At 43.0% G+C, this 26,971-nt stretch overlaps 1 protein-coding gene across 1 annotated transcript; it reads right to left on the minus strand.

Annotated features, from left to right (window-relative positions):
- Positions 1–3,027: 3,027 nt before the first annotated feature.
- Positions 3,028–20,278, minus strand: IL1R2 (interleukin 1 receptor type 2). The gene is made up of 9 exons (XM_074945221.1): positions 20,217–20,278; positions 15,694–15,824; positions 15,320–15,578; positions 12,326–12,500; positions 10,283–10,457; positions 8,844–8,909; positions 6,583–6,718; positions 4,489–4,634; positions 3,028–3,306 (listed from the first exon to the last, which is right to left on the minus strand). The coding sequence occupies exons 1-9, from the start codon at positions 20,276–20,278 to the stop codon at positions 3,179–3,181; spliced, it is 1,278 nt and encodes a 425-aa protein (XP_074801322.1). The 3' UTR covers positions 3,028–3,178.
- Positions 20,279–26,971: the final 6,693 nt, after the last annotated feature.

Genomic DNA, 26,971 nt, shown 5'->3' on the forward strand with positions numbered 1-26,971 from the left:
GACACAGAAGCAGCAGATCTCTTCAATAAGGTAGAGCCATTTTTACTTCATTACTTTCTGAATACATACAAATAAGGAAATTCCAAGTTATGGTTCTAGAGCAGAGGTGGGCCACATCCAGCCCGCGGGACTGTCCTGCCCGGCCCCTGAGCTCCCGGCTGGGGAGACTAGCCCCTGGCCCCTCCCCCGCTGTTCCCCCTCCCCCACAGCCATGCCACCGCGTGGGTAGTGCGGCTTGCACCTGCCCACCCCCCAGGCTTTCCAATAAGCCTGTCCTGCCGCTCTGAGCAGCATGGTAAGGGAGAGGGGGGAGGAGGGGTTGGATAAGGGGCAGGAGGTCCCAGGGGGCAGTCAGGAGACAGGGAGCGGTTGGATGGGGCAGGGGTTTGGGGGGGGGGCGCAGCGGTCAGGAGACAGGGAGCGGCGGGGTTGGATAGGGGATGGGGTCCCAGGGTGGTGGGGGATCCCGGGAAAGGGGGGGACAGGGAGCAGGAGGGGTTGGATAGGGGGTGGGGTCCTGGGGGGGGACAGTTAGGGACGGGGATCCCAGGAGGGGGTGGTCAGGGGACAAGGAGTGGGGGCTTAGATGGTTTGGGAGTCCTGGGGGGCCTGTCAGGGGTGTGGCTAGGGATCGGGGCAGTCAGGGGACAGGGAGCAGGGGGGTTGGATAGGGGGGTCCTGGGAGGGGGTGGTCAGGGGACAAGGGGCAGGGGGGGTTGGATGGGTCAGGGGTTCTGAGGGGGGCAGTCAGGGGGTGGAAAGTGGGAGGGGCAGGGGCCAGGCTGTTTGGGGAGGCACAGCTTTCCCTACCTGGCCCTCCATACAGTTTCGCAACCCCAATGTGGCCCTCGGGCCAAAAAGTTTGCCCACCCCTCTTCTATAGCAACCATATGGTCTGGAAAGTGGCAAGAGAGTGGAAGGGAGAACATTCAAATGTGAGCCTGTGATGTAAAAATGCCTCTCTTTGGTATTTTATTCCTCTTCAGGTCTGAATATAAAGCAGTCTACAGGTTAGTTTTTCCCATAATTCAAGGTTGGGGTGCATTGAGATTAATGGTGGGTAACCGCAAAATATACAAAGCCTCAGTTAAAGTATACACATGAAACACTGAACATGTTTATCTGATCTGCAAAACTAAGCTGGAAATTTCACAAGCACAGATCCACAAGATCACTACTGCTTCTTGTTGTGGGGGAGAGTAGGCAATACTTCAAAACCAGCCTCTCTTGTGGTGTTTTGGCACATTCGTTTCCAGCCACAAGTGGAACAAGGAAATGTAAGGCTATGAAGGGGGAAAAAAAGGTTAGCCAAGCTGTTTGGCTCCTCAGGGTCAACTCCTTCACTGCAGAGTCAAGATGATTGTTGGGTGGAGAGATCTTCTCCCTCCTTGGTGGAGGACCCGGGAAGAACTGATAGCATAAATAATATGATTTCTGATTAGAAAAGGTGGTGGGAAGAGCAATGTAAATAAACTACAGCTGTTTAACAAGGGAAGGTGTCTGAATAGTAGAGGGATTTTGCCCTGTCACACCCCAATACATTGTTTGGGTTAAACTCTGAGCTACCTACAATGGGTGGTGGAAATTAAGTAGCTTGTTTGAAGTTTTGTCCCAGATATCTAGGGACGTTTATAGTGTAAATGGATCATTGTTAACAGTGTAGTTTCTATATGTTCTTGAAATGCATGGGACTGTACTCCCTGGCCTCTCTCAGTGTATTATGATTCCTTTATTTGGAATCAATGCTTGTCTTGACTCTGTCCCAAACAGTTTAGAATTCCTCTCAACTGAAATATCTGAACATATAATTTTATATGGGGGATTGTGACGCCTGCTAATTTTGGGAACCTATACAAATCTGAAGCCTTAACTTTAGTTCTCCTCCTTTCCCATGCACATGGAGATAATAGCCACTGCATGTCATGTAACTGTTCCTCTACTTTCACATATATTATTGCTTGCAAGAGAAAGAATAATCTAGATACTATGTTCATTTTAATCACCAAGATTCTACCAGTCCAAGACATAGCATATTTATTCAATGTTTGTCTCTCTCTGTTGTGTGTCAGCAATGGAGTAGCATTAGATTAATCTAATTGGTCCAACGGGGCTGTGATTTGTTCCTTATGTATTTGATTTGACTCTTTGTATATTTCAATTTTAAAGTACAACACATTGAGCCTGATTCTGATCTCACAGCAGTTTTATACTTGTGTAATTTCGTTGATTTTAGGAAAGTAATTGAACTGATGAATCAGGCTCACTATATGTAACAGTGGTACGTAAAATAAGTAGAGGCTCTGAGACAAGGTTATGGTATTTTTACTGGTGGGTTGTCAAATCACTTCCAGGAACCAAAGCGAGGATTAGTCAAATGATTTATGGAAAATGCATTTACAGTCCCAAGACTACAGTAGTGTCCCTCCGGATTGTTTTAATAGCAAAAGTAAAAACCATGTTATATTTGCCTATGAATCTCTAGCTACCAGGCTTCTGCTGACTAAATAAAATAGAATTCTCCATTATATTTACTGTATTATACTGATGTAGAGCTGTTTGTTTCTTTTGGAAAGCATATGTTAGTGAATAATATCCTAAGTAGAACATGATCCAACAAAACTTGAGATTTCTGTGGAAAAGCACAGTAAGCAGGCAAGAAAATAATTCCTCTTGTCATGACGACTCTATTTGGCAGTGGAAAGGAGCCTGGCTCTTTTTCAGTCTGAGAAAAGATAAGGATAGGCAGTGCAAACAAACAATACCTTTGCCCCCACTGGAATTGTTCTTCTGGGAAGGAGCATGCTTAAGTCACTCTTTTAATAATTATTTTCTGAGTGATAAGATTATAGTAGTTACAAGGACTAGGGACAACTCCTTTCCTCTGCCACATAACCAGGAGACACACCAGAGATACGCAGACACCTTCATGACACTGCAAAAATCTCTCCAATTGCAGAATAATGGCCCACCTTTTTTCTGTACATAGTCGTTTATACAAAAAACACCGTATTTACAGATTAACCCAGTCAAACAACTTTAGATAAGAGAAAGTATCTAATATCTACCCTCCTAGAAAATAATGTGGCTGGCCTGAGATATTTTGCCTTGTTTCATTTAAAGTATAGGCTGGATGAAAACGTTTCGGTTGATGGCTGAAGAGTAACACAGGTTTTCCTAGTTACAACTTGGCTATAGCATATCCGTTACCAGCTCTCCGCTTCCAGCATTTGTGCATGCATAATCCCCCCAAAATCAGGCAGGTCAGGGCTACTGGAATTGCTGCAGTATGCCAGGGCAAACTGGATGCTGTAAAAATCCAGAGAAAAACATTATGTATATTTTAAAAAGACAATTACCTAAATTCAGAAAAGCCTCCCCAGAAAAATCGGTGTCTGATCTTACAGCCCTTTCTCACATGAATAATCCCATTGGTTTTAATGGGGTTAACCCCATGGGTGAGAAGAATAGTGTAGAATGAAGACTGCAGGATCAGAACCTTAAATTACTATGAACAAAACAAACTAAAGCTGAAATTTTTATTAAAGTAAATTGGACTGATCTCCAAGAGTAAATATTTTCCAATGGAAAAAGTATAATGCAGCTCATTTTGGATTATACTTTATCTTTCACATCGGAACCAAAAACTAGCAGAAGATCCATCTCCATCCGTGTCATTTCCTTCACCTGAGTAATATCTAGCTACCTAAACAACTCAGGGAAGCTGTGAGCAATATAACAAAACAGCCCAAATCACACAGTTGACATGAGTGAATTGTGACTATGATGAAGGCAGTAAATGTTACTGTGCCTTTCCAGTGCCAAGTGAGCAAGCTTTAGTCACTCACCAACATCATGCAAAGAAAAATCAGTATTATTTCATACTGTTTGCACAGCTGTTTCTCAAGCCATGTGTCCAGTGGTCTTTTACATTATAACACAGTTGCATTAAACTAAGGGCCACTCTCCACACAAACGTGAACCAAAATATCGAAGCCAGTTGTAATTTTCACCTTTTGCTATTTCGGAGCCCGCTCATGTGTGACAAACTGGGACATTAAGGGTATCCTTGTTCTCACCATTTCCCTTATTTGTTGGTCTCACCTGAGGCGCTGGGTGAAATACTGGCTCTTTGAAGTCAATGGGAGTTTGTCATTGACTTCATTGAGGCCAAAATGTCACCCATTATCCTTAAAAACCTAGGCCCCTCCAGCAACAGGATCCCTCACATGATGCCCTTAAACCTGGGCAGAATGTCACTGAAGTCACCTACAGGCAGTTTCTATAGAGACAGTGGACAGTGCCTTTCATGCTAGAAATACCCCAAAGTACTGTCCTGAACAGTGAGTAGGCAGGTAAATGAAGAAGCCATTATGTGCCGAACAATAATTCAAACACAGCCCTAGCTATTCAAACGTGGCTTAGCTGGATTTCACAGCCAGTAACAAATACAGTGTGCTTTTCCCATTAGCATGCAGTTAAGATAAATACCTCCTTGTCTGACCCGTGTTGGCAGCACTTGGCGTCCATGATTATTGTGGGCTTCACACTTAAAATCTGTATAAAAATCCATTTCTCTGACTGGATCAAAAATCAGTGGCACCTCAATGTAGTTCTTGTCATTTTCTACAATTTCCCTGGAACAAAAACAATGCATTTGTCATTTTTTTTATACCTGACTTTTCCAGACTATAATAATTTTGGTGATTTTGATCTGTTCAGTTACCAGTTTCTAACACTAAGATCTATTGAATATTGATTTATTTCCAAAATCACTATGGGATGCATTCTAAACCACCCTGTTCACATCCCAGTGCATTCATGGCATCCATTTTGATTAGTCTAGTTATTTAATGGCCTGATTTTTCAGTGTTCTTCATTTTTTCATTCATAGAGTCTTCGAGGAAAAACAGGGTAGAAAAGATCCGAATTTCTTATTCAACAAAATGCAACCGAATTTATTTTTAAAGCCTTTCAGATCTTCTTTGTGCATCATAAAAGCAGCAAAACAGACACGTGCTCAACTGATTTTCCTCTGCAGGGTCACCTTCTCATTTGACATCACAGACAGCCTTTCTGAGACTAGTTCTTGATGTCACCTGGGATAATGACCAAGGAGGGCCCAATCCTGTTCATGCTTACTCAAGTTAGAATGCCGTTTGAAACCACTCACCCGAGTAAGGACTGCTCACATGTAAGGGGATTAGTCTTGTGCCCATATTGAGAGCTGAGTGGAAAAGACTATCAAAACAGTTCCAGCCTGCTTTAATAATGGCTTAAATGGAGAGGGAAAGGAATATCTCGAATTAAACATTTTCTTCAGGGTTCTTTTTATGCTTGAACCATTATTGAGCTGATGGCAAATGATTAAACAATCATAAATGTGTTGTGCACTGGAGGGTTATAGCCCTACTGGTGCACCCACTCCACTGGTGCCTTCCCTCTGTGCAGTAGAGCTGGAGTCATTCCGCAGGGCTGGAGGCTTCTGGTATGAATTTTGATTGTCTAATGAAATTATAGGATCCATGGGACTAGAACCCAAATCTGTAGAAGCTAGGACAGCTGAGAGTCCCACATCACCACCAGGAGGCCATGCAGAACCCCACCCAAGGAGCTCTATGGAGATTAGGTGCCACAGGAAGTACTGCCCCAAGGGACCAGAGCGACAGCTCCCTTCAGCCTTCTGGTTGGCCCACGCTCCCTATTTAACCCTGGGTGCCCTGGGAAGTTGTCTGGGCAAACACACAGACTTCTGGCCTGCTGTGACTCCTGACCACACCTTGCTTTCCTGATTCCTGCCACCTGATTCCAGCCCGATAACCACCTCTGATCTCCTGTCTCTGACCCCAACTCTTGCCTATCAATCCCAGTTCTAGCAATTACTCTGATCCCCACTTGCTATCAACTTGTGAACACTAGTCCAGCTGACTGCCAGGCCAGACTGCATATACCCCGTCCCTCAAAGAAATACACCCCTGTGCAGAAATTCACCACTAAAATCTCACAGTTTCTATTCTGAGGCCTTGAAAAGGATTTAAGAGGTGCATAGACCTTGTGCTGGCCCTGGTCACAGCAATGAACTTCACCCCCAGTTAGAATGACTCCTTTTCTCGTCGTGATTATCTCAAACTTCTACAGTATTAATGAGACACCCTCGCTGCAATTTTCTTTTAAAGCCGATAGAAATTGTACCTCTCCCTCAGCGCATTTTCTGTCGCACAGCCGTTGCTATAAAGGTCTGATCATTTGTGCAGGTGAATAAGTCAATAGATGTGAATAGTTTCATTGGGAATCAATTGGACTATTTGCGGCATAAGAGTCCTCGCTTGCTTGTGTAAGAGCAGGGCTTAAATGATGACATTAAATAAACTCATTGATTTTATTCAGAAACCAATAGTTGGGGCGTTTTTGGTGCAGTTTAATTTGCTTGTTTGTTTCCTTTTTTATTTTTTTTTGCCAGCTCTACCATTTTCAGCAGAACGTTTCCCACTTCACTCCCTGACGTTCAGTAGCATGGTATGTCCCTGTAACGTTTCTGAGAGACAAACAAAGAAACAAAGAACGTGACATTTCCTTAATACTTACAGACGCTCTCCCTCTGTAACTCTGCCCTGTTTGTAAGTTATATCAACGTAAGTGTCATTTGCTAGCCACCCCACGACCGTGTGAAAATGTTTACTCGATCCAATAAATACTTTACATGGAAGGATCAGTTTGGAGCCTGTTTAAAAAGAAATAAGAAAAAGAAAACATTCACAGATGTATTAGCAAGTACTGTTTCACATACTGAAAACTCCCACTGAAAGAGTTGGTAAACTCCCTACATACACTGAGCATGGGTTTCTCTTCTGACCTTGTACGCAGAGAATTTTTGTCCACCTAGCCCATCCTCTGCTTCTCGGCAGCTATCCCCATTATTTAGAGACTAACTGATTATCTATTTTTTTCCAAACATTAGTTGGTAACATTTGCTCTAACCACATTACTCAGAAGATAAGTCCACATTCCACTGGCACGAAGCTTTGAGACACTGCAGTTACTGTGCGTCAAGGGAACAATTTACAGTTCAAGAAAAACCTGACTAGCCAGCAGTGTAATGTCATTCACAGCTGGACTGTCTGCTCAAGGCAAGCCTGTTAAAACCGGACCTCAAATACAAAAAGGGGCCTCCAAAAATAGGCAAACACCACAGTGCAAAAATTAGAACCTTTGCAAGAATAATTGTAATTTGGACTTAGCACAATGTATCTTCACCAGGATGCACCTACTTTATATTAAAAATAAAGAGCCCAATAAAACACCTAGTTTAATCATTTATACTTGTGTGGAGTGAGTGCAAAGTTAGTGTAAAATGCAAACCCTGAGGTAGACAAGGGAAGAATTCCCATTTGCTATTAGTTTTAGGCAACAGAAGGTGCAAGGCAGTGAATAATCAAACTCATAGAGCACAACTTCATGTACAATATAGAGTAAAATAGCCTATTAAAATATATGCTGGATTTGGTGGGGGCGGGGGTAGAGGAAAGGGGGCTTAAAGTTTATGTCATAAAATAATCTATGAGGAAATGACACTGAGACCATACCAATCTGCTCTGTAGTTAGTGACCAGAGTGGCTGAGAAGTTACAGTTCAAACATCATGGGCAAGGAAATCATTTCTTCCCCCCAAAAAACCACGTGGGCCCGTCAAAACTACCACATACCCTAGATCCTTTTTACAGAATGCACTGAATGCATCCGATGAAGTGAGCTGTAGCTCATGAAAGCTTATGCTCAAATAAATTTGTTAGTGTCTAAGGTGCCACAAGTCCTCCTTTTCTTAGAGCAGGGAAAGTTACTGATGGAAAGGATAAGCTCGTCCAACACTCTAAGGATCCTCTAAAAGAAAAGAAGGACTTGTGGCACCTTAGAGACTAACAAATTTATTTGAGCATAAGCTTTCATGGGCTACAGCCCACTTCATTGGATGCATTCAGTGGAAAATACAGTGGGGAGAGTTATATACATAGAGACCATGAAATAATGGGTGTTACCATACACACTGTAACGAGAGTGGTCACTTAAGATGAGCTATTACCAGCAGGAGAGCGGGGAGGGCGGGGGGGGAGAAAACCTTTTGTAGTGATAATCAAGGTGGGCCATTTCCAGCAGTTGACAAGAACGTCTGAGGAACGGTGGGGGGTGGGGAAATAAACATGGGAAATAGTTTTACTTTGTGTAATGACCCATCCACTCCCGGTCACTATTCAAGCCTAAATTAATTGTATCCAGTTTGTAAATTAATTCCAATTCAGCAGTCTCTCATTGGATTCTGTTTTTGAAGTTTTTTTGTTGAAGAATTGCAACTTTTAGGTCTGTAATCGAGTGACCAGAGATGTTGAAGTGTTCTCCGACTGGTTTTTGAATGTTATAGTTCTTGACGTCTGATTTGTGTCCATTTATTCTTTTACGTAGAGACTGTCCAGTTTGACCAATGTACATGGCAGAGGGGCGTTGCTGGCACATGATGGCATATATCACATTGGTAGATGTGCAGGTGAACTAGCCTCTGATAGTGTGACTAATGTGATATATGCCCCCCCGCTCTATCCTTTTTGCGAATACAGACTAACACGGCTGCTCCTCTGAAACCTCTAAGGATCCTGAAATTGCTTTACTAACTATTAAAACATATTGTCATTTTTCTTTAGTAACGGCTACTGGAAAACAATCTGTGATACTTTTAAAGAGAACAAATGAAAATCACCACAGGGCAGATCCTCAGATGGTATAAATCAAAGTCAGTGGAGCTGAATACACCCTATATTCTCTTGCTTTTGGAAACAAGTGAATAGTTATTGGCCTTACCAAGAGCAGCTAATGTAGTCTTCTGATCTGGATATACAATCACTGGACTGAATCTCTTTTCTTGGTCTGCCAGGATTGAGAGAACAATAATCATGGTGAGTGCAATAGACAATTTAATAGACTTCCAAGAACACAAATAGAAGTTTGCCATTTTTATTGCTTTTATTCTGCTGTAAAGCATTTTGTGATACCTTCACAAGCAGAATTGTGGTTTCAAGGGAAGGGACACAGGTTAGGGAACATTGTTATAGATGTGCTTAGACTCAGGTCTTGATCCCAAAAGTAGTGGCACATGGTGGGGAGCTTAAAGGTAGATGTGAGCAAGTGGGGAATACCAGCAAGACTAGGCACCAGACATACAGTCCTTTCTATGGAGCAATAAGTCTCAAGTTCCCAGCACATCCTCTCCCAAACTCAGAAGAACACAGAGTGAAAAATGCATGAGTTGTGAGCAGAGGATGTAAGTGTTTGAGGAGTCAAGAAGTCAAGAATGAGCCCCTGCATCCAAATGAAACCCTTAGCAGCATACTTCCCTTTTAAACTTTGCTCCTGCTATTAGGTAGCAGTATTCTGGCAGCCCTGAGGCACGATTTTCATTAATGCACTGTTTCTTCTGCACAACTTGTTCTGCTTGTCCCTTTTAACATTGTGGTTATATGCACCACACACTGCATCGTCTCTGTCCACAGGCTAGCTGAATACTACAATAAGAAGGCATTTACCGAATAACTACTTCTATGCAGATTACCCAGACCATTCTGCAGTCAGGTATGAGAGATTAAATTGCAGACTGCAGTCTGACAGGCACTACTCAAGCAAGGAAGGGTTGAAGGATTTGCGCCATTTGCAGGGTCAATAGAATAAATACAGAGTCATGTTTCTAGGTCTTTGCATATTCTGAACAACGTACATGTAACACTCCTGCCCTCTGTTGTTTGTGTTGTGTACAGACAGCCATCATGTGCGTTTCTTAGTGCAGCAGGCAAAGCAATTTGTACCATTTTACAAAAGAGAAAGTGAAATGAATGTCTTTTCCCACCATTCCCTATTAGTTAAACTAAATATTATATTTCCTAAGCCCTCTGAAGACATTTGCATTGACTCTTGTGACAAATTATTCAGTTTAATGACTACAGGCACTTTCAACATATGTTCTATTGCCCAGAAATGTGGTGCTTAATGTCAATGCTGGCTCAACTGTTAGCCAAACAAAGCGCTGAGCTGAGCAGTGCCTGGGGGTTTTCTGTGAAACTGTTTTGGACCATTATGAAAAGTAAGCAGCATGCATGCTGCTCTAATATCCCAGTTTCCCTGGCAGCTAACCAGCAGCAACAGTGAGAGACTCAACGTGAGTTCCCGTCTGTACATTGCAGTGACAAAGACCATTCCGGCCAAATGGTTTGTTAAGTACTGTACCATCTCAAGTGGGAAGTATTTACCCAAAGTCTGTAGCTGGATAGTTCTGGTGATGTTATACGGTGTGCCTCCAGAGGTAAAAGACATTTCACAGGTGTAATAGCCAGAATCTTTTGATGACACAAAGCTGATGTAGAGATAGTGTGTGCCTTTCAAGCTTTTGAATTTTTTATTGTCTTCATCCAAAGGTACAGAATCCTAAAGAAATAACAACCACCAAATGGTTAAAATAGGCCAGGGAGTGAAGAGACCTGGATTTGATTTTCTGTGTAACCCCTGGGGAAATTACTTATTCTCTTATCTAAGATTTTATATCACATTTATGATTACAGTATCTAAGCACCTCTATTTCCCTACCTGTAAAATAGACAGAATAACACTTGTGCTACTTCAAGGGTGAGCATTGCAAGGCTGAATTCATCAATAATTGTAAAACACTTTGCAATCCACCAATGTGGGGCCCTATGTGAAGTGTGATACATTGTTATTATTAACATGTATTTTCAAATGCTGTCATCTTAAATTATGCATGTTGGCTAAAGAGAATATATAATGAGCTTCTTTCCAGAATAGGGATGATCTTGTATGAGATACAAGAACATCTTAGCAATCATACATCTTCCCATGGCACCATATTATTTTCCCATGCCAAGTCTCGCAAGATGTGACATGTTGCCAAGCTGTTATCACCGATACTCTGTTGAGCTTTGCTAGCAACAAGTGTGTTCTTTCCCACTGTGGACAGGCCTGTTTTTTCCTGACAGCCAGGGCCGGCTCCAGGCACCAGCAAACCAAGCAGGTGCCTGGGGCGGCAAATGTAAAGGGGCAGCAGGACATCGGGCTCTGGGGCGGCAATCCGCCCTCAGCGGTGGCGGGAATTCTTTGACTCTTCTTCGGTCGCCAGCATCAATTCGGCGGCCACACCATCACTCCGCCTCCGTGTTCGGTGGCAAGGCTTTTTGTTTTGTTTTTTTTGCCACTTGGGGCGGCAAAAACGCTGGAGCCGGCCCTGCTACAGCCATGTTATTAATCAAGCTGTAGAGCTGAACTTTATGTTACCTAGGCAAATAAACTACAGCATGTTTCTCAGGTGAAAGCTGAACAGGGAAACTTTGCTAGCATGATTTCAACCCCAGTAAAAAGGATGCCTTGTAAACCAGCCTAATGACCTATGCTCTTTATTTGCTGTACAACTAGGTACTGTGGAATTTCAAACTGTACAGAAGAGACTTCTGGACAAAATGATTATCGCTATTGATTTGTGATGCATTCAAACAAGAGCATGGTAAATCAGTAATGCATTTTGCACAGTCCCAACATGCAACGAGCAAGTCACAGGAACTTCTCACATAAAAGAAGACAGAGAGAAGGTGAATTAGTGCCTGGGTTAGGCAAACTCTGAAACAGCTCAGCTTCTAGTTCATGTTTGATGTTCCTAAAAGTTCACCATTCGGGGCTTCAGTCAGTCACCTGCAGGGGTCAGAAAGGGATCCCCCCGCCCCGCCATGTATTCTGGGATTATTATTTTTTTCTGTCTCCTTTTCTGAAGCCTGAGAGGGGGCCAAAGCTACAGCTGGGACACTGGACAGGGTGGGTTGATGCTCTGAGGCGGTACCAAGTATTCTGTCTCTCGGGTGCTTGGCTGACTGGTTCGTGCTCACATGCTCAGCGTCTACCTGATCACCCTATGCTGAACGAGGAAGAAATTTTTCCCCAGGTCAGATTAGTAGGGACCTTGAGCTTTTTGCCTTCCTCAGCAGCAAAAGGCATGGGTCACTTGCCAGGATTATCTAGATCTCTCTCACTTGATCAATTCTCTGCCACTGCAGGAGTCTTGGACATTGGGTGCACCTTGTTCCCACCTATTCTCTGCCTGTGGCACGTTATCATCTAGTCTCCTGTGGCCTGTAATACTTTAGTCTAATTTCAGTTGTTGGGTTTATTGTGCAGGTGCCAAGTGGTGGCGGTGGTGGCCTGTGACACACAGGCCAGACTAGATGATCGGGTGATCCCTTCTGGCATTAAACTCTATGACTCTGATTCTTTAGAAGAGGTGAAAGCTCTACCTTGTACCATTTTAGCTCCAAGTCTGTTTCCTTTTGTATGAAATCCCCCAGATCAGGGCAAACAAGTTTTCCAGAAGTAAACGTGAAGAGAATTTGATGATAGGAAATCTCATGAACAGCAGTTTTCTCAATAACTGTTAGGTGAATGGAGACAATAGCACAGTAAGAGGAATTCCTGCAAGCATATGAAGGACAGATGTTAACAGGTGTGCACCCACACAGAAAGGGGCGGGATGGCATGCATTTAATGCTTGTGCAAGGTGCTTGATTGACAGCCCTAGACACCAAAGTCCACTGCTTACCAACCGAACCAACACAGCATGGGCAGTACAAGCCTCCTCATACTGTCCTACTGCCATGATTCAATTCTGAGGTGAGAGAGGCCACTTTAGCTGCCATGCTCCTTCAGTCTTTAGGACTAATGTTATAAATAATCCTGTTAAAATACAAAGAAGAGTCTCATTTCTCTTCATAATGACTAGAAGTCATTCAGCCGGAACTCCAAGGTCAGACTTCACCTATTATTCCTTTCCACTGTATTGTACACTGTATTCCACAGATTGTATTAAATTTTGGTGGCACAGTGACTGCAGGGATAGTCTGAACATTTTATGTCTTTCTGGCCATCAACAGATTCAGATTACATCTGGGAATACCTCAGTCAGCACAAAGGCAGCATTGTCAGTGCTTAAAGTAGGGGGCTGGTAGGTTCTAATCTCTACCCGGTGACCTTGGATGGGTCAGTTAACCTCTTTGTACCTTGCTTTCTCTCAGTAGCCGGTTTCTGGTAAGTCAAGTGTGAGTCAATACTAGGTCACGAGCAGGGATTCTGGGAAGTCACTCGTGTTATTTTTGGAAGAATGAAAACTTTTTGGTGGTGGGTTGTTGATTTTAAAGTTCAAGCTTTTCCTTTGGAACACTGAGTTTGTTGCATTCCCTGAGGAAATCTTTCCCTGCTAGCCCGGCCTTGCAGGGAAAAAAGAAAGAATGTACCCTGCTGAACAGCAGCAGCTCTGTTGTGAACGGTGTGTTTCTGCACCCATTCGCTTCAATAAGATCTTAATTGTACAGTGCAGGTGTTGGAGCCTGTCAGTGGCAATCTAAGCAACGAATATGAAAGCTGAGTCAGAGCACTTCTTAAAAATATGGCTGCTGCTGTTTTATTATTGACAGGCATTTACAGAGTGACAGGTGTACGTAGTACTTTACAAAACCTAGAAAAAAGGACACCTTCTCTGCTTTGATGTGTTTACAGTATTTAGTATCTCCTTCCCATTTGATCCAATGGGGCTTTTGTTTATGTAAGTTTCAAAGCAGGACTTTCCAGACAGACTATATCTACTGGATAGATCGATAGGGATTCTCTCTGTCCATCCTCTGATGGAATTGTTCACTTTAGTTCCCAGTCTTACATCCTCTGTAATAATTGCATAGTGGCAGTTTGCTTCCAACCCAGAAGACTGAACAAAAGAGCTATTTACCTGTTGTTGTTTTAAGCAGAATTGCTTCATCATAAAATACCTGTCAAGTATTGCAAAGTAAGTTCACAACCCCAGCAAGTTTACCTCTGAGACCCCAATCCTGCAAACATTTAAATGAACTTGCTTTAACTTTATGCATTGATAAAAATGGTCTGCATATGCTTGCAAGACTGGGACCTGTTCTTTTGCAATGTTCAGGCTCTTGCGTTCACCCACTGCTGTCTGTTGCTGTTAATATTGTGATAACGTCATTATAGCGTTGCACATATAGCTGTAATCCATAATAATTGCTAATCAGTATGAAATTGCCAGTCAATAGCAAAATAATTGCTAATCAGGCGGAGGTGGAGAACTGTAACAGTTTGCCAATACCCTCATTTCACAGTGTACTGAAAAGTATGGTAAATTCCTTAACGGCGATTTGCAAGAGGAAAATTAGATTTGCTTGTTTGTGCGTTAGTGCTCCTTTGTAAAGGCAGCTTCAAATATTTACATTTTTAAATTCTGTCTGTTTCTTACTTTATAAATCTCAGAAATCTCAGGTGCTAGCTTTGTAGTGGAGGGCTGAATGGAGGATAGGAGAACTGGGTCAGGATGGTGTCAGGTATAGCCTTTAAGAGTCAGAAAGAATCAAGATTCAGCCTATTGTGATGTCATTATCCCTCTTCTCTGCTCCAGACATTCAAGCAGCACCACCAGATTCTGGATCCTTCCTTGAACCTGAAAGTTTCTTTCAAATTTGTAAACCTTCCAAGTGTGACTATGACAAGCAGCTAGATTCACAAAGGGATTTAGGCATTGGCACATTCAGTGTCACCACCCCTAACTTTTAGGTGCCTAGAAATCACTTGGATTCAAAAGCCTGAGTTCAGCTCTCAGGCTTCCTGTACAATGAATGCAGGGAGACAGGTGCCCAAGAATACACCAGCATGCTAGGCAACTCTCTGCCTAAAGATAGCCAATGGGAGATGCCAAGGAGAGGTGTGCATCCTAAGCTCCACCCCTCTCAGGGAGTTCAGTGCCTAAATCTGGCCTGGAGGGAGGCACCTATCTCTGCTTGGGATTCTCATGTGGGATCCATTTCTTGGAGGTAGGGTGCCTCTTGTGAGAAGACCGGGGGCGGGGGAGAGGCAGTTAGCTGCCCAAGTCCCTTTGTGCCTTGGTCTTCCCTGAAGGTTGGAAAAGTCACAGTTCAAGTTTCAGCCTAGTTTGACATAATTATTTTACTCTAGCAGTCCAGTCCTATAAAGGGTCTTCCTGCAAAATCAAGGAGATCAAGACTTACTATTTTAAATGTAAAACAGAGCAGAAAAAAATAGGGGAAATAATTCTGAAGCCCTCTCTATGGTATAATCAAGATTACAAATATATATTTACTTCATGAACTTTACTACAGGGATCCAAAGATAGTGGGTGTTTTTCATGGACTTCACTGAGCTTTGGATGAAGCCAATAAGATCTTTTAGACACAGTCAAATAGTTTAGTGGACTGGATTTTTATTTAAATGCCTACCTTCGAGTGCAGATATATTGTCCAGAGTCCTCTAACGATGCTGGTAAAAACCAAAGAGCATCGTCTTGTGCCCAGATTCTTGGTTCCTCATCTCCTCCTGAGGTCATCATTTTTGAATCATTTTTAGACCATGTCAGATTACACGGATGGCTGGAAAAGTCCAAGTGTTTGTATTTGAAGGAAGGGCATTTCAGGATCACAGGTTCTCCTTTCAGTGCAAAGTAGCGTTTGAAATTCGCGGTGGGACCCTGGCAATTTTCTACGTAAACCAGAGAAATTGTTTCGTTAGTGTCTCACTTTTAAAAAAAATAAATAAATAAAGGTAGGAAAACAAATGCTCTAGCTCAAATCCTTGATATGAGCTTTGCCGTTACCTGTGCTTTCCACATGCTGGATTCTGAAGGCAGAGGCATCCACTATGTATGTACAGATAACAAACAGGAGCCCAGCCATCTTCTTCCAGAGGAAACAGGAAAGAGAAAAATGGGGAACAGCATCTTGAAACCTGCAGGTGAGAAGATCACATGTATAACAATACATAAGATAATGTGCATCACCTCACATCGTATAATATATTTTAACGGCTAACTGCTCTTGCCCTATCACTCTTTGCCCCCTTGTAGTGCCCAGCCTACATAAAATCTGTTCCAATACAGTTTTGAAGATAGTGGTCATTGGATTGTGCGGACTAACGAGAGCAACAACTCAGCAGCTTTTCTTTGTATTCAGTTTCTTTTGGAATCTGGACCAGTAGCAGGGTACACTTCAGTTGGGGTTGAATCCTGACCTCCAGGATGGATTCAGACTGGTTCTCAAATATCTCTGGCTATATCAATTGACGAGCAGAAATAAAGGCCCTATCCCCGTTACACATAAACTATCCTGAAGAGCATCTGAAACTGCAGAAGCTCCAAAATAAGCTTGTTTTAAGCTATGAGCTTCAGGAGCTTCAACTGACATATAGTTCATTGGCTCCCATGGGACGAAGCAGGGAAAGAGATATCTGAGCAAATACTGGCAGGAACTGATGCTTCGTGAGCCTCTGTCATCCCTGCAAGGGGACGACGATGATGCATGGCTTCCTAGCTAATGCACTGCTACAGGCTGGGGACCAACTGGCTAAGTGGCAGTTCTGCAGAAAAAGATTTGGGGATTACAGTGGATGAGAAGCTGGATATGAGTCAACAGTGTGCCCTTGTTGCCAACAAGGCTAACAGCATATGCGGCTGCATTAGTAGGAGCATTGCCAGTAGATCGAGGGAAGTGATTATTCCCCTCTGTTTGGCACTGGTGAGGCCACATCTGGAGTAGTGTGTCCAATTTTGGGCCCCACACTACAGAAGGGATGTAGAAAAATTGGAGAGAGTCTAGCGGAGGGCAACAAAAATGATTAGAGGGCTGGTGCACATTACGAGGAGAGGCTGAGGGAACTGGGGTTATTTAGTCTGCAGAAGAGAAGAGTGAGGGGGGATTTGATAGCAGCCTTCAACTACCTGAAGGGGGGTTCCAAAGAGGCTAAAGCTAGGCAGTTCTCAGTGGTGGCAGATGACAGAACAAGGAGCAATGGTCTCAAGTTGCAGTGCGGGAGGTCTAGGTTGGATATTAGGAAACACTATTTCACTAGGAGGGTGGTGCAGCACGGGAATGGGTTACCTAGGGAGGTGGTGGAATCTCCATCCTTAGAGGTTTTTAAGGCCCAGCTTGACAAAGCCCTGGCTGGGATGATTTAGATGGGGTTGGTCCTGCTTTGAGCAGGGGGTTGGACTAGATGACCTCCTGAGGTCTCTTCCAACCCTAATCTCCTATGATTCTATGATTCTATAATTAACACCAATGGGAGAGTTGATAGGACCGTGTTGAGGTCTCTTCCAACCCTAATCTCCTATGATTCTATAATTAACACCAATGGGAGAGTTGACAGGACCATGTTGTGCAGGTGGATGATGGCTGTGTTTATCTTGTATAACTCCCATCACTGTAAACTCTCATAAGAGATTGTTAATAGAAAGAAAGACAAAACAAAAATCCTGATTAAAAGTAATACTGCTGCAGAGAGGAGAGGGTAAATACTAAAAACCAAACCACTTTGGATGAATTGAGATTATTGGGATGCCAGTGGAGAGAGCTATTCCAAATCTTTTGAATGGGAAAACATCTCCTGTTAATTTGCTAGGTCTAACTGTTTGGAAGAAGCCTCTCTGCACAGAAAAGTGCTAGCTGGTCTCAACACACTGTAGAGATGAAAATGGCCTCCCAAGAGGGAGTGTTAGGGTAAGTCTACCCTGCAATAGAAGACCTGCAGCATGGCCACTGCAAGACATGCAACTATGTATGATTTACACACATAACTTGCATGAGTGCATACAACTCATGAATTATCAAGGATATCACTGGCACCAGACAAAGGGCAGGAGGGAGTAGTTGTCAAAAATACATTTAGAAAAAGTTTAGTGTTAGCCACACAGGCAAAGAGGAAAAGTCTCTTATGGGAAAGCGAAGTATAAATAACAGACTTTCTTGAGAGATTAGAAGAAAGGTCTGCGTGCTTAAACTTTTGGTACATCTGGGACCTGGCTAGCTTTGATCCAGTCCACCCTTAGCAAACAGAAACCTCTAACCTGCACTGGTTCAACTTAAAAAAAAAAAAAAAAAAAAAAAGGTTGAATTGTCCCTTCACTATGAAACAGGAAAAGTCAAATGCTGCATATACTGTAAGAATGCGGAAAACAATTGCATCTCCCTAGCAGTCAGTACAGTAGATAAACAAAATCAGCCAAATGGAAGTCTGAGGAGACAAATATTCAGACTGTAAAGCTTCAAATCCAATTGGTTGGCCAGCACACTTGATATGAAAATTGTACACGCACTTAGACCCATTTGTCACCAGAGAAATCCCATGTGGTGAATGAGCTTTGTGACAATGCTAACAGAGTTCTGCAGCCTGTGCCCCACATCCATGCAAATACAGACTTGCTTGACTTGTTATTGCTCCCATACAACCTACTATTATCAGTGTCAGGACCTAGGAAGGGGTTCACTCACCGCAGCTGCAGCTCCTTGTGGCCAACAGTGGCTCCATCTCTGCGGTGGTCTCTCTTCCTGCAACTTGCCCCTCCAACCAGGACACACTTTAGTCCATCCCTTCCAGCATTTCAGAGAGTCCACCCAAGCAATAGTCCAGTGACCTTACAGCAGGTCTTAGACTCACAGACTTTAAGGTCAGAAGGGACCATCATGATCATCTAGTCTGACCTACTGCACATGGCAGGCCATAGAATCTCACCCACCAACTCCTGTAATAGTTAACTCTAGTTCAAATCAGCAAGTGACCCATGCCCCTCACTGCAGAGGAAGGTCAATGTGACCGGGGGAAAACTCCTTCCCGATCCCAAATATGATAATCAGTTACACCTTAGGCATGTGGGCAAGACCCACTAGACAGACACCTGGGAACAAATTCTCAGTAGTAACTCAGAGCCCTCCATATCTAGTGTCCCATCTCTGGCTGTTGGAGAGATTTGCTAATAGCAGTCACAGCAGGCATATTTGGGCCATATGCCATTGCAGGCAATCTCATCATACCATCCCTTCCATAAACTTATCAAGCTCAATCTTAAAACAAGTTAGTTTTTTTGCCCTCACTACTTCCCTCTTCTGACTTGTGGCATGATAGAGTCTGGATGAAATATCAATAGATACATCAGCTTTGTCATTCTTTTCATTTCATAAGACCCATACAACCTGCCACAGAATCTGCAGCCCCTACAGCTCTGGTGGAACAATCCCTCATAACAGCAAGCATGAAAATGATGACTCAACACTTTTAGGGGACTTCATCCTAGTCTTAATTTGGGGTGTACATCTTGGCCGCCAACTCACATGCACACCCAAGTTGTTAGGTGTTCAATTTGTGTGCCAATGGGTTTTCACCATGAAAATGATCATTGGTGCATACAAGTAATTATGAGCAAAACCCACATACAAAGTTCCACTCCCACAAATAGAAACTATTTTAAAATCTGAGGCAGAGATAGGAGAAGGAATTTAAAATAGAATGGATATGCTCCACTGCCAATCATTCACTAGCCACCATATATGCTGACTTAGCAAGGGAAAGGTGTATCTCTCTGTGCATATATGCTAATGCTACAGGACCGTTTCTTATCTCACACCAGTTTTAAACTCCACTGATTTCAGTAGGGTTCTTCTTGATTAGCACTGTGCACACACAATATAGAATAGACACATAATATACATATAGTATACAATTCACATCCATTGTGTTTAAATAGAAATGTGCTACACAGACACACACATGCTATATACATAGATATCTGTTACACACACATACACTTAAGGTTACCTAACAGTGTTAGTGCCCGGATACCAAGGAGAATCACCTTGAATTCTCTCCAAAAGAAAAAAAAAGACATACTTTTCCTGGCACACACATCATATTCACAGACATAAATAGGCTTCTTCTACTTATGTTACCAATCTGTTTATTCAGACTTTCTCCTTTCTACTAGCTCACCTTTAGCTAACGACTGCTGGTTTGACTATAACCATGCATTTTGAAGGTAGGGCTATTTGCCTTCTTCACAGGGTTGACCAAAACAAAATTCCATTAAGAAATACTGTATTATTGCAAACTTCTCTTAACATCTCCCCTGGTTTTTTGGAAGGGGCGAGGGAGTTGTTGAATTAACAGTTCCTAAGATACACATGACATCCTACAGCAAAGTTCTCTCTCTCTCCTTTTGATTATTTGCATGATGAAAATATTTTGCTGCTTTGTTCACCTATTTAAGTTCCCTCTATTGTGCTGACCAGCAGTCTCCACAAACCAGTAGACAACTTATTTTTTCCAGATGACTTTTCCCTCCCATTTACTTACCTCCGATTCTGCATTCTTTTGCCCAGCGGCTTCTCCTGTGGAACTGTAGGCAAGGCTTTCATGTAGCATTGGAAGGGTTCTAATAGATGGCTTTATATGCAACTCAACACACAACGGAAATGTTTTCACATTGTGCAATCAGCTGTGTGTCAGAACCAACAACTTTTTTGGACGCACCTTTCCCATTCCAAAGAGTGAGAATGAGAGAAAAGGGGGCAGGGGAAAAAGGGGGAGATTTCCCAACAGGGGAAATGACTGCTGCTAAATATGTTACTACGTTTCCCTTTTTGTGACGAACAATAATTTACTTATGTCCTGTTGATGGTGAGTTCAGCTGACAGTTTTACTTCCTAATTCACCACAAAAATACACAATGTATTTAACAACCAAAGAGTTGATGATCTTTGCTTCTTTATCTTCAGTAAGTTTTGTTATGGAACCCTAATGGACATTACTTCAGGCTCTGAGTTTTTCTGCTATTTGTGCTGCTTGAAATTTGTGAATCAAAAATGGGTCTTTTTTTCTTTGCCTATTTATTCCACAACATTGACAGTGGATTTTGTTTGTCACACTTTATGCTAAAGTTCTATTTATAAATGATATATAAAGGATTAACAAATGATGAATGGATTTCATAAGCATGTTCCAGACATGGAATAAGCATATCAGCAGCAGATGTTATAGAGGATTATAAGCTATGTTGATATTGTTCTGGGCCCTCCAAACAGGTCAGGTCTGGTCAATAAGGTTCTGTTGGGAGCCTAGGATGCCACAAGACAAATAATAAATAAAAATCATATCACAATTAACTATTTAAGACAACAATCATTTATTAACCTTTTATAAATCAGTTATAAATTGAACCTGAATATAAACTGTGACCATTTTGTTTAGCTGTTCTCAGTGTATTGTACATTTTCACAAGCAGGACCTTAAAGTATTGCTTAAGAACTAGGCATTTGACTGATATTATGGTCACCCTGCTACTTTGTAAACAGAGTAGGAAAAACATCCTTGGTGAAATCTTTCCTCCACTGGCTGGCTTTAATCACTGGGGAAAACTGCTTCTGTGGATAGAGAGAGGACTTAAGTCTGCAGACCTCACAACTAGACACCTCTCACCAGCATTAATTCAACTTACAATAAAAACAAATGACTAAAAACACTCCACACAATTATAAAGGGCACTCTACAAAATGTAGGTTATTGTCTAGATTTATTAAGCCTGAACATGGCAAAGGAGCCAGTAAAGGCTTCCTGATCCATTCGGGGGACATATCCATTGGCTTTATGGCCCCTTTGCACCACTGTTTAAAGCAGAGAATCTGACCCCATAAATCACAGAATTATGAAAGGAGGAAAAGAGTATTAGATCATAGTCCATCCTTTGCCAGTGCAGCACACAGGTCCTCTATCTAAGTGCTATTAAAAATGATCTAATTTTAATGTAGGTCAAAGTTTGGGTTTATATTATATGACCATCTTCCCTCACAAACAATACAGGTTGGAGTCTCTTCTTGAAATCCAATAGGAGGATTTTACCCAGTTTTCACCAAGTGTTGAAAGAACAAGCTCAATAGGAAAAGATAGTGGTTTTCAACGTAAGGGTGCAAGCCTGCCGAATGGCGCAGACACATTCATTCTGTTCAGTGAACACTGCTGCCAAAGGAATGGGGGCACCCCAAAAAGTATATGCTACTTTCATACATTTTCAAGAAAACCATCAGGTTCAATCAGCCCCATTCTGAACTGGGTGAAATCCTCCTATAATATTCCAAGAAGAGACTCTTACCATTGGTATTTGCGAGGGAAGATGGTCATAGAATATAAACCCGAACTTGGAGCTACTCTAAAATTGTTATATCATTTTAATAGCACCTAGCTAGAGAACCTATGTGGTGCACTGGCAAAAGGTGGACTATGCTCTAATACTCTTTGCCTCCTTTTGTCGTTCTTTTTTTCTCCTAAAAGTCAGTGGAGAATGACTGACTAAACTCATGCTCTCATCATGAGGCACTGCGTTCAAATATGATGTCTATAAAGGCTAAAAGTCCTGTTTAATATAGCTCAGGAGGAAATGAAAGATAAACCAATGGTTTTGGCAGCCTGGTGCTCTGAAAACTATGCCATTTTGTGATGAGCTGTTACCGATACCACCCTCTAAAAAGAGAAATTGATGCAATCCTGATTCACACTCATAGACCATATTTAAGGAAGCTTATGTAGTTTTGTGGTTTGGTTATATATGAAATTTATTTCACAGAAACCAATATCATAGAATAGAATCATAGAATATCAGGGTTGGAAGGGACCTCAGGAGGTCATCTCGTTCAACCCCCTGCTCAAAGCAGGACCAATCCGCAACTAAATCATCCCAGCCAGGCCTTTGTCAAGCCTGACCTTAAAAACTTCTAAGGAAGGAGATTCCACCACCTCCCTAGGTAACGCATTCCAGTGCTTCACCACCCTCCTAGTGAAAAAGTTTTGCCTAATATCCAACCTAAACCTTCCCCCTGCAATTTGAGACCATTACTCCTCGTTCTATGCCAGAACACACCGCTGTACAATTTCTGGTTCCGATACAAGAATAAAGGTTTACTTATTCCCAATGTCTCTCTCTCGCCTCACTTCTCCGCAAAGATTTCTGTTTTCCCCCCTCTAGCCAGTGTGCAGTGTTATGCCTCTTTCAATCACCCTGACAGTTACATTAAGAATGATTTTTTTCCTTCACTAAAACATCACAATCAACCAAGAAACAACAAAAGCATCGAGTGCTATGTAGCATTTGTGCAGTTCTTTACGTATGAGGCTCTTCAAGTGCTTACGAAGTAGGAAAAGTATCACTATCCCCAGTTTACAGATGGAGAAACTTAAGCGCTGGCACCAGGGAGGTTGAGCAACTATTGACTAAGTGGCAGTCACAGACTGAATCCATTTCTCCTGCCTCTCTGTTCCATGGCTTCCCCACTGGCTCGGAGACTAGTGCTGAATGAATCAACTCCATTCAGATGGACATTTCTATGTATTATGCCATTCAACTGTCAAATGCAATCCATTTTGCTGAGACAGCCTCATGTGATCAAATACAGAGCAAAATGTCCTTGACTGGGAAAGCCATTGTGAATTAATGAATTTGGCAAGATACTAAGTAAATACACACAAAGTAAATCAAAGCACCACAAAATGTTCTTTGTTTATTGATTTTGGCAACCCTAGTTTAGTTTTAATTATTTACAGTGTATTAGTGAGGAGTACTACATCACTAGTGGTCCACAGAGGGCTGGGAGAAAAGAGGCTAATCAACTCTAACAGAAACTGAACAGATGGGAAGGAGAGATGAAATAAAGAGCAGAAGTAGATAGTGTGATTAGATGCATTGAACTAAAGAAGGCTATAAATACATAAATACTTACCTGGTATTGCTTTGCAACCTCAGCAGTTGCTGTAATTGCCACAGATAGCGTGTGGTCTTGACTGGGGAGAAGCATTGTTCCATGTGATCATGAACAGAGGGAAATGAATGATGAGATGTTCTTGGTTAAGATGTGTAGTATATTTTGTTAAAGTAGTGATGGCTCAGTAATGGGTGGCACCACTACATTGCTGCTTTAAATCTTTGCCTTTTCTGGGTGAATTATAAAGTGTGCATGTGATGGGGTGTACCACTCACCGCTGGTTCACAACCCATCGCATGGCACCTCCTCCTGATCATTCTGGGGATTAGCTCAAAGCCAACAACCCTGGCTGCAGTTTGCACACCATCATTCTGTCTCTGGTCTGCAGCTTTTCTTGTTCCAAGACCCTCAGTGGCTCCTTCATGACTCAGCCCTCCAGCTAGGTCACTCAGTGTTTCCCCTTCTGGGGTAAAATGTCCAACAGGGCCTATCTTCAGCCCTCTTTCTGGGCTCAGTTCTCACTGAGTTCAAGCCCCTTCTAGGGCTTTGGCCGCTCTGCCTGTGAGGGGGACCCAGGCCCGCCCACTACTCCAGATCCCAATCCAGGGACCTGCAAATATCAGCACCATCCTGCTTCCTTTAACTCCGTTGCTGCTATTCCCTAGACCACTTCCCATGTATCTAGCTTCCCCCCCTCTGGGTTTGCTAGCCTACAAACTCCATCCACTCAGGTAGTGACTGCAATTTGTCTACAGTCTTTTCCAGCTGCCCTCCTCTGTTGCCAGCTAGCTTGCATTATATAGGCCCCACCTCTTCCTGCCCAGCTAAACCTGCTTTCACTCCCTGTTCCCTGGCTCCTCTTCCAGGTGCGCCCTGTGGAGTTAATTAGCCTGTCTGGACACCTTAACCCCTGTCACTCTTGTGTGCAGTGGACACCCCATCACAGTGCAGAACAGAGAAGTGCATATCAGCCAAGTTCTACTACCCTTTTGTTCCTCTGGGAGTCAAAAAGCTGCTGGCTGGCTGGAAACTGGCTACGCATGGTCACATCTTAGCCAACGCAACTGTTTCACAACTCACAGCATGGAGACTTTACTTCATCTTTCATAATAATCTTTTACATTCTCCGCTCCTATCCCTTCTTTCCTTCCGGAGTGGCTATGGGGAGAGAAGAATGACATTATCCCACTTTCCCTTTTCTATCTGCTGCAGTAGATACCAATTTTGATATAAACCCTTGTCACCATCTGTCATAAATATAAAGGGAAGGGTAACCACCTTTCTGTATACAGTGCTATGAAATCCCTCCTGGCCAGAGGCAACATCCTGTTATCTGTAAAGGGTTAAGAAGCTAAGATAACCCAGCTGGCACCTGACCCAAAGGACCAATAAGGGGACAAGATACTTTCAAATCTTGGGCGTGGGGGGAAGGTTTTTGTTTGTGCTCTTTGTTTACAGGGTTGTTCTCTCTTGGGCCTGAGAGCGGCCAGACAGAAATCCATCTTCTCCAACCCATCCTAATCCAAGTCTCCAATATTGCAACCAGTAGAGGTAAGCCAGGTAAGACGGATTAGTTTATCTTTTGTTTTATGTGAATTTTCCCTGGGTTAAGAGGGAGGTTTAATCCTGTTTTCTGTAACTTTAAGGTTTTGCCCAGAGGGGGATCCTCTGTGTTTTGAATCTGAATACCCTGTAAAGTATTTTCCATCCTGATTTTGCAGAGATGATTTTTACCTTTGTTTTTTGTTTTTTTTTAAATAAAATCCTTCTTTTAAGAACCTGACAGATTTTTCCATTGTTCCAAGATCCAGGGGTTTGGGTCTTTGATGATTTTGGAACCAATTGGTTGGGATATTATTCTCAAGCCTCCCGAGGAAAGGGGGTGTGTAGGGCTTGGGGGGATATTTTGGGGGGAAGACGTCTCCAAGTGGTCTCTTTCCCTGTTCTTTGTTTAAAACGCTTGGTGGTGGTAGCATACTATTCAAGGACAAGGCAAAGTTTGTACCTTGGGGAAGTTTTAACCTAAGCTGGTAAGAATAAGCTTAGAGGGTCTTTCATGTGGGTCGCCACACCTGTACCCTAGAGTTCAGAGTGGGGAAGGAACCCTGACACCATCTTCCACAGTTTTTCAGGATAGGCACAGTACATATCAGCACCTCTATATAAGACTCCATGTTTCAGGAATAGGTCTGTGAAAACAATTGCTCAGGTCCTCCAGGTTGATTAAGTTGACAGTAGCTGGAAAAGAAAAATATCCCAGTCCCAAGAGTCACCAGACTGAGTGATGCAAAGGCAACAATTCAAAAATCCAGGGCCTGCGGCTAGTAAGACAGAACCACCACAGTAGAAGTAAAGAGAAACAGGAACTTTGTCTGCCATAGAGTGACCAACAACGTAACTAATTAGTGGGAAACTTTACTAAAATTAGCTAAAATAGAAAGGCCTTAGTGACATGATGTCTATCACACTTTTGTAACAAATAGGGTTGTCCCATCTACACTAACCCTTACTCTGTTTTCAATATGAGTTGAAGGACTTGGGGCAAGCAAGAAGCATTGGGTCATTTTCCTTGTATAGACCAGGTCTTAGTTTGCCTATGTAAATTCCACTGATAGAAGCTTGTGGTTTTGATGTAGACAGTTCTGTGTTCTGTCCTCCCGTGTTACATCCATGCAGCTAGCAGCTGACCATGTCCTTTCCAATCCAGCCTTGGACTGATACAATGAAGAAATAATGACTAAAAAAGAGGGTTGGTGGTGGTTGTTTTTAGTTTTTAAGGGAGAAGATAATCCAAAGCACTGAATTTGAGAAATAGGGTGGCAATGTGGACCAGTGTGATTTAGGGCTAGGCATTTTGTGCTCTTCTTTATGCAACATAAAGCCCAGATTGTCTTGTAGTAATGATGACAAGGTGTCAGGGGTGAAAGTAAGTTAAAGGACTTACCGGTACGCCAGAGTCCTGAGCAGGGGGCGTGGCCTCAACCGAAAGAGGCATGGCCTTAACTAGAAGAGGCAGGGCCTTAAATCCCCAGGCCCTTTAAATCAAGATTTAAAGGGCCAGGGCTCCAGCTGCGGTAGTGGCGGCTCAGACCCCAGGGCCCTTTAAATCACCCCCGAGCTACCAGCTGCAGAGGCGGCTGGGAACCCCAGGGCTGGGGGGCAATTTAAAGGGCCCAGGGCTCCAGCTGCCACTACCACAGCGGAGCCCCGGGCCCTTTAAATCACTGAGGAGCCCTGGGGGCTCCCGGCTGCCACCACTACCCCAGGGCTCTGGCGGAGCTTTAAAGGGCCTGGGGCTCTGCTGTGGTAGCAGCAGCTGGAGCCCGGAGCCCTTTAAATCCCTGCCTGAGCCCTGCTGCC

The sequence above is a fragment of the Natator depressus genome, chromosome 1 (assembly GCF_965152275.1).
Source record: "Natator depressus isolate rNatDep1 chromosome 1, rNatDep2.hap1, whole genome shotgun sequence".
NCBI lineage: Eukaryota > Metazoa > Chordata > Testudines > Cheloniidae > Natator > Natator depressus.

What these genes read in the sequence shown, in the direction of transcription:
- IL1R2 (XM_074945221.1), bottom strand. Translation starts at nt 20,278, where the DNA reads ATGAAAGCCTTGCCTACAGTTCCACAGGAGAAGCCGCTGGGCAAAAGA. An exon ending in AAAAGAATGCAGAATCGGAG is followed by an intron (nt 15,825 to 20,216) that starts GTAAGTAAATGG and finishes TCTCACCTGCAG; the next exon opens with GTTTCAAGATGCTGTTCCCC. An exon ending in TATCCAGCTACAGACTTTGG is followed by an intron (nt 8,910 to 10,282) that starts GTAAATACTTCC and finishes CAATCCTGGCAG; the next exon opens with ACCAAGAAAAGAGATTCAGT.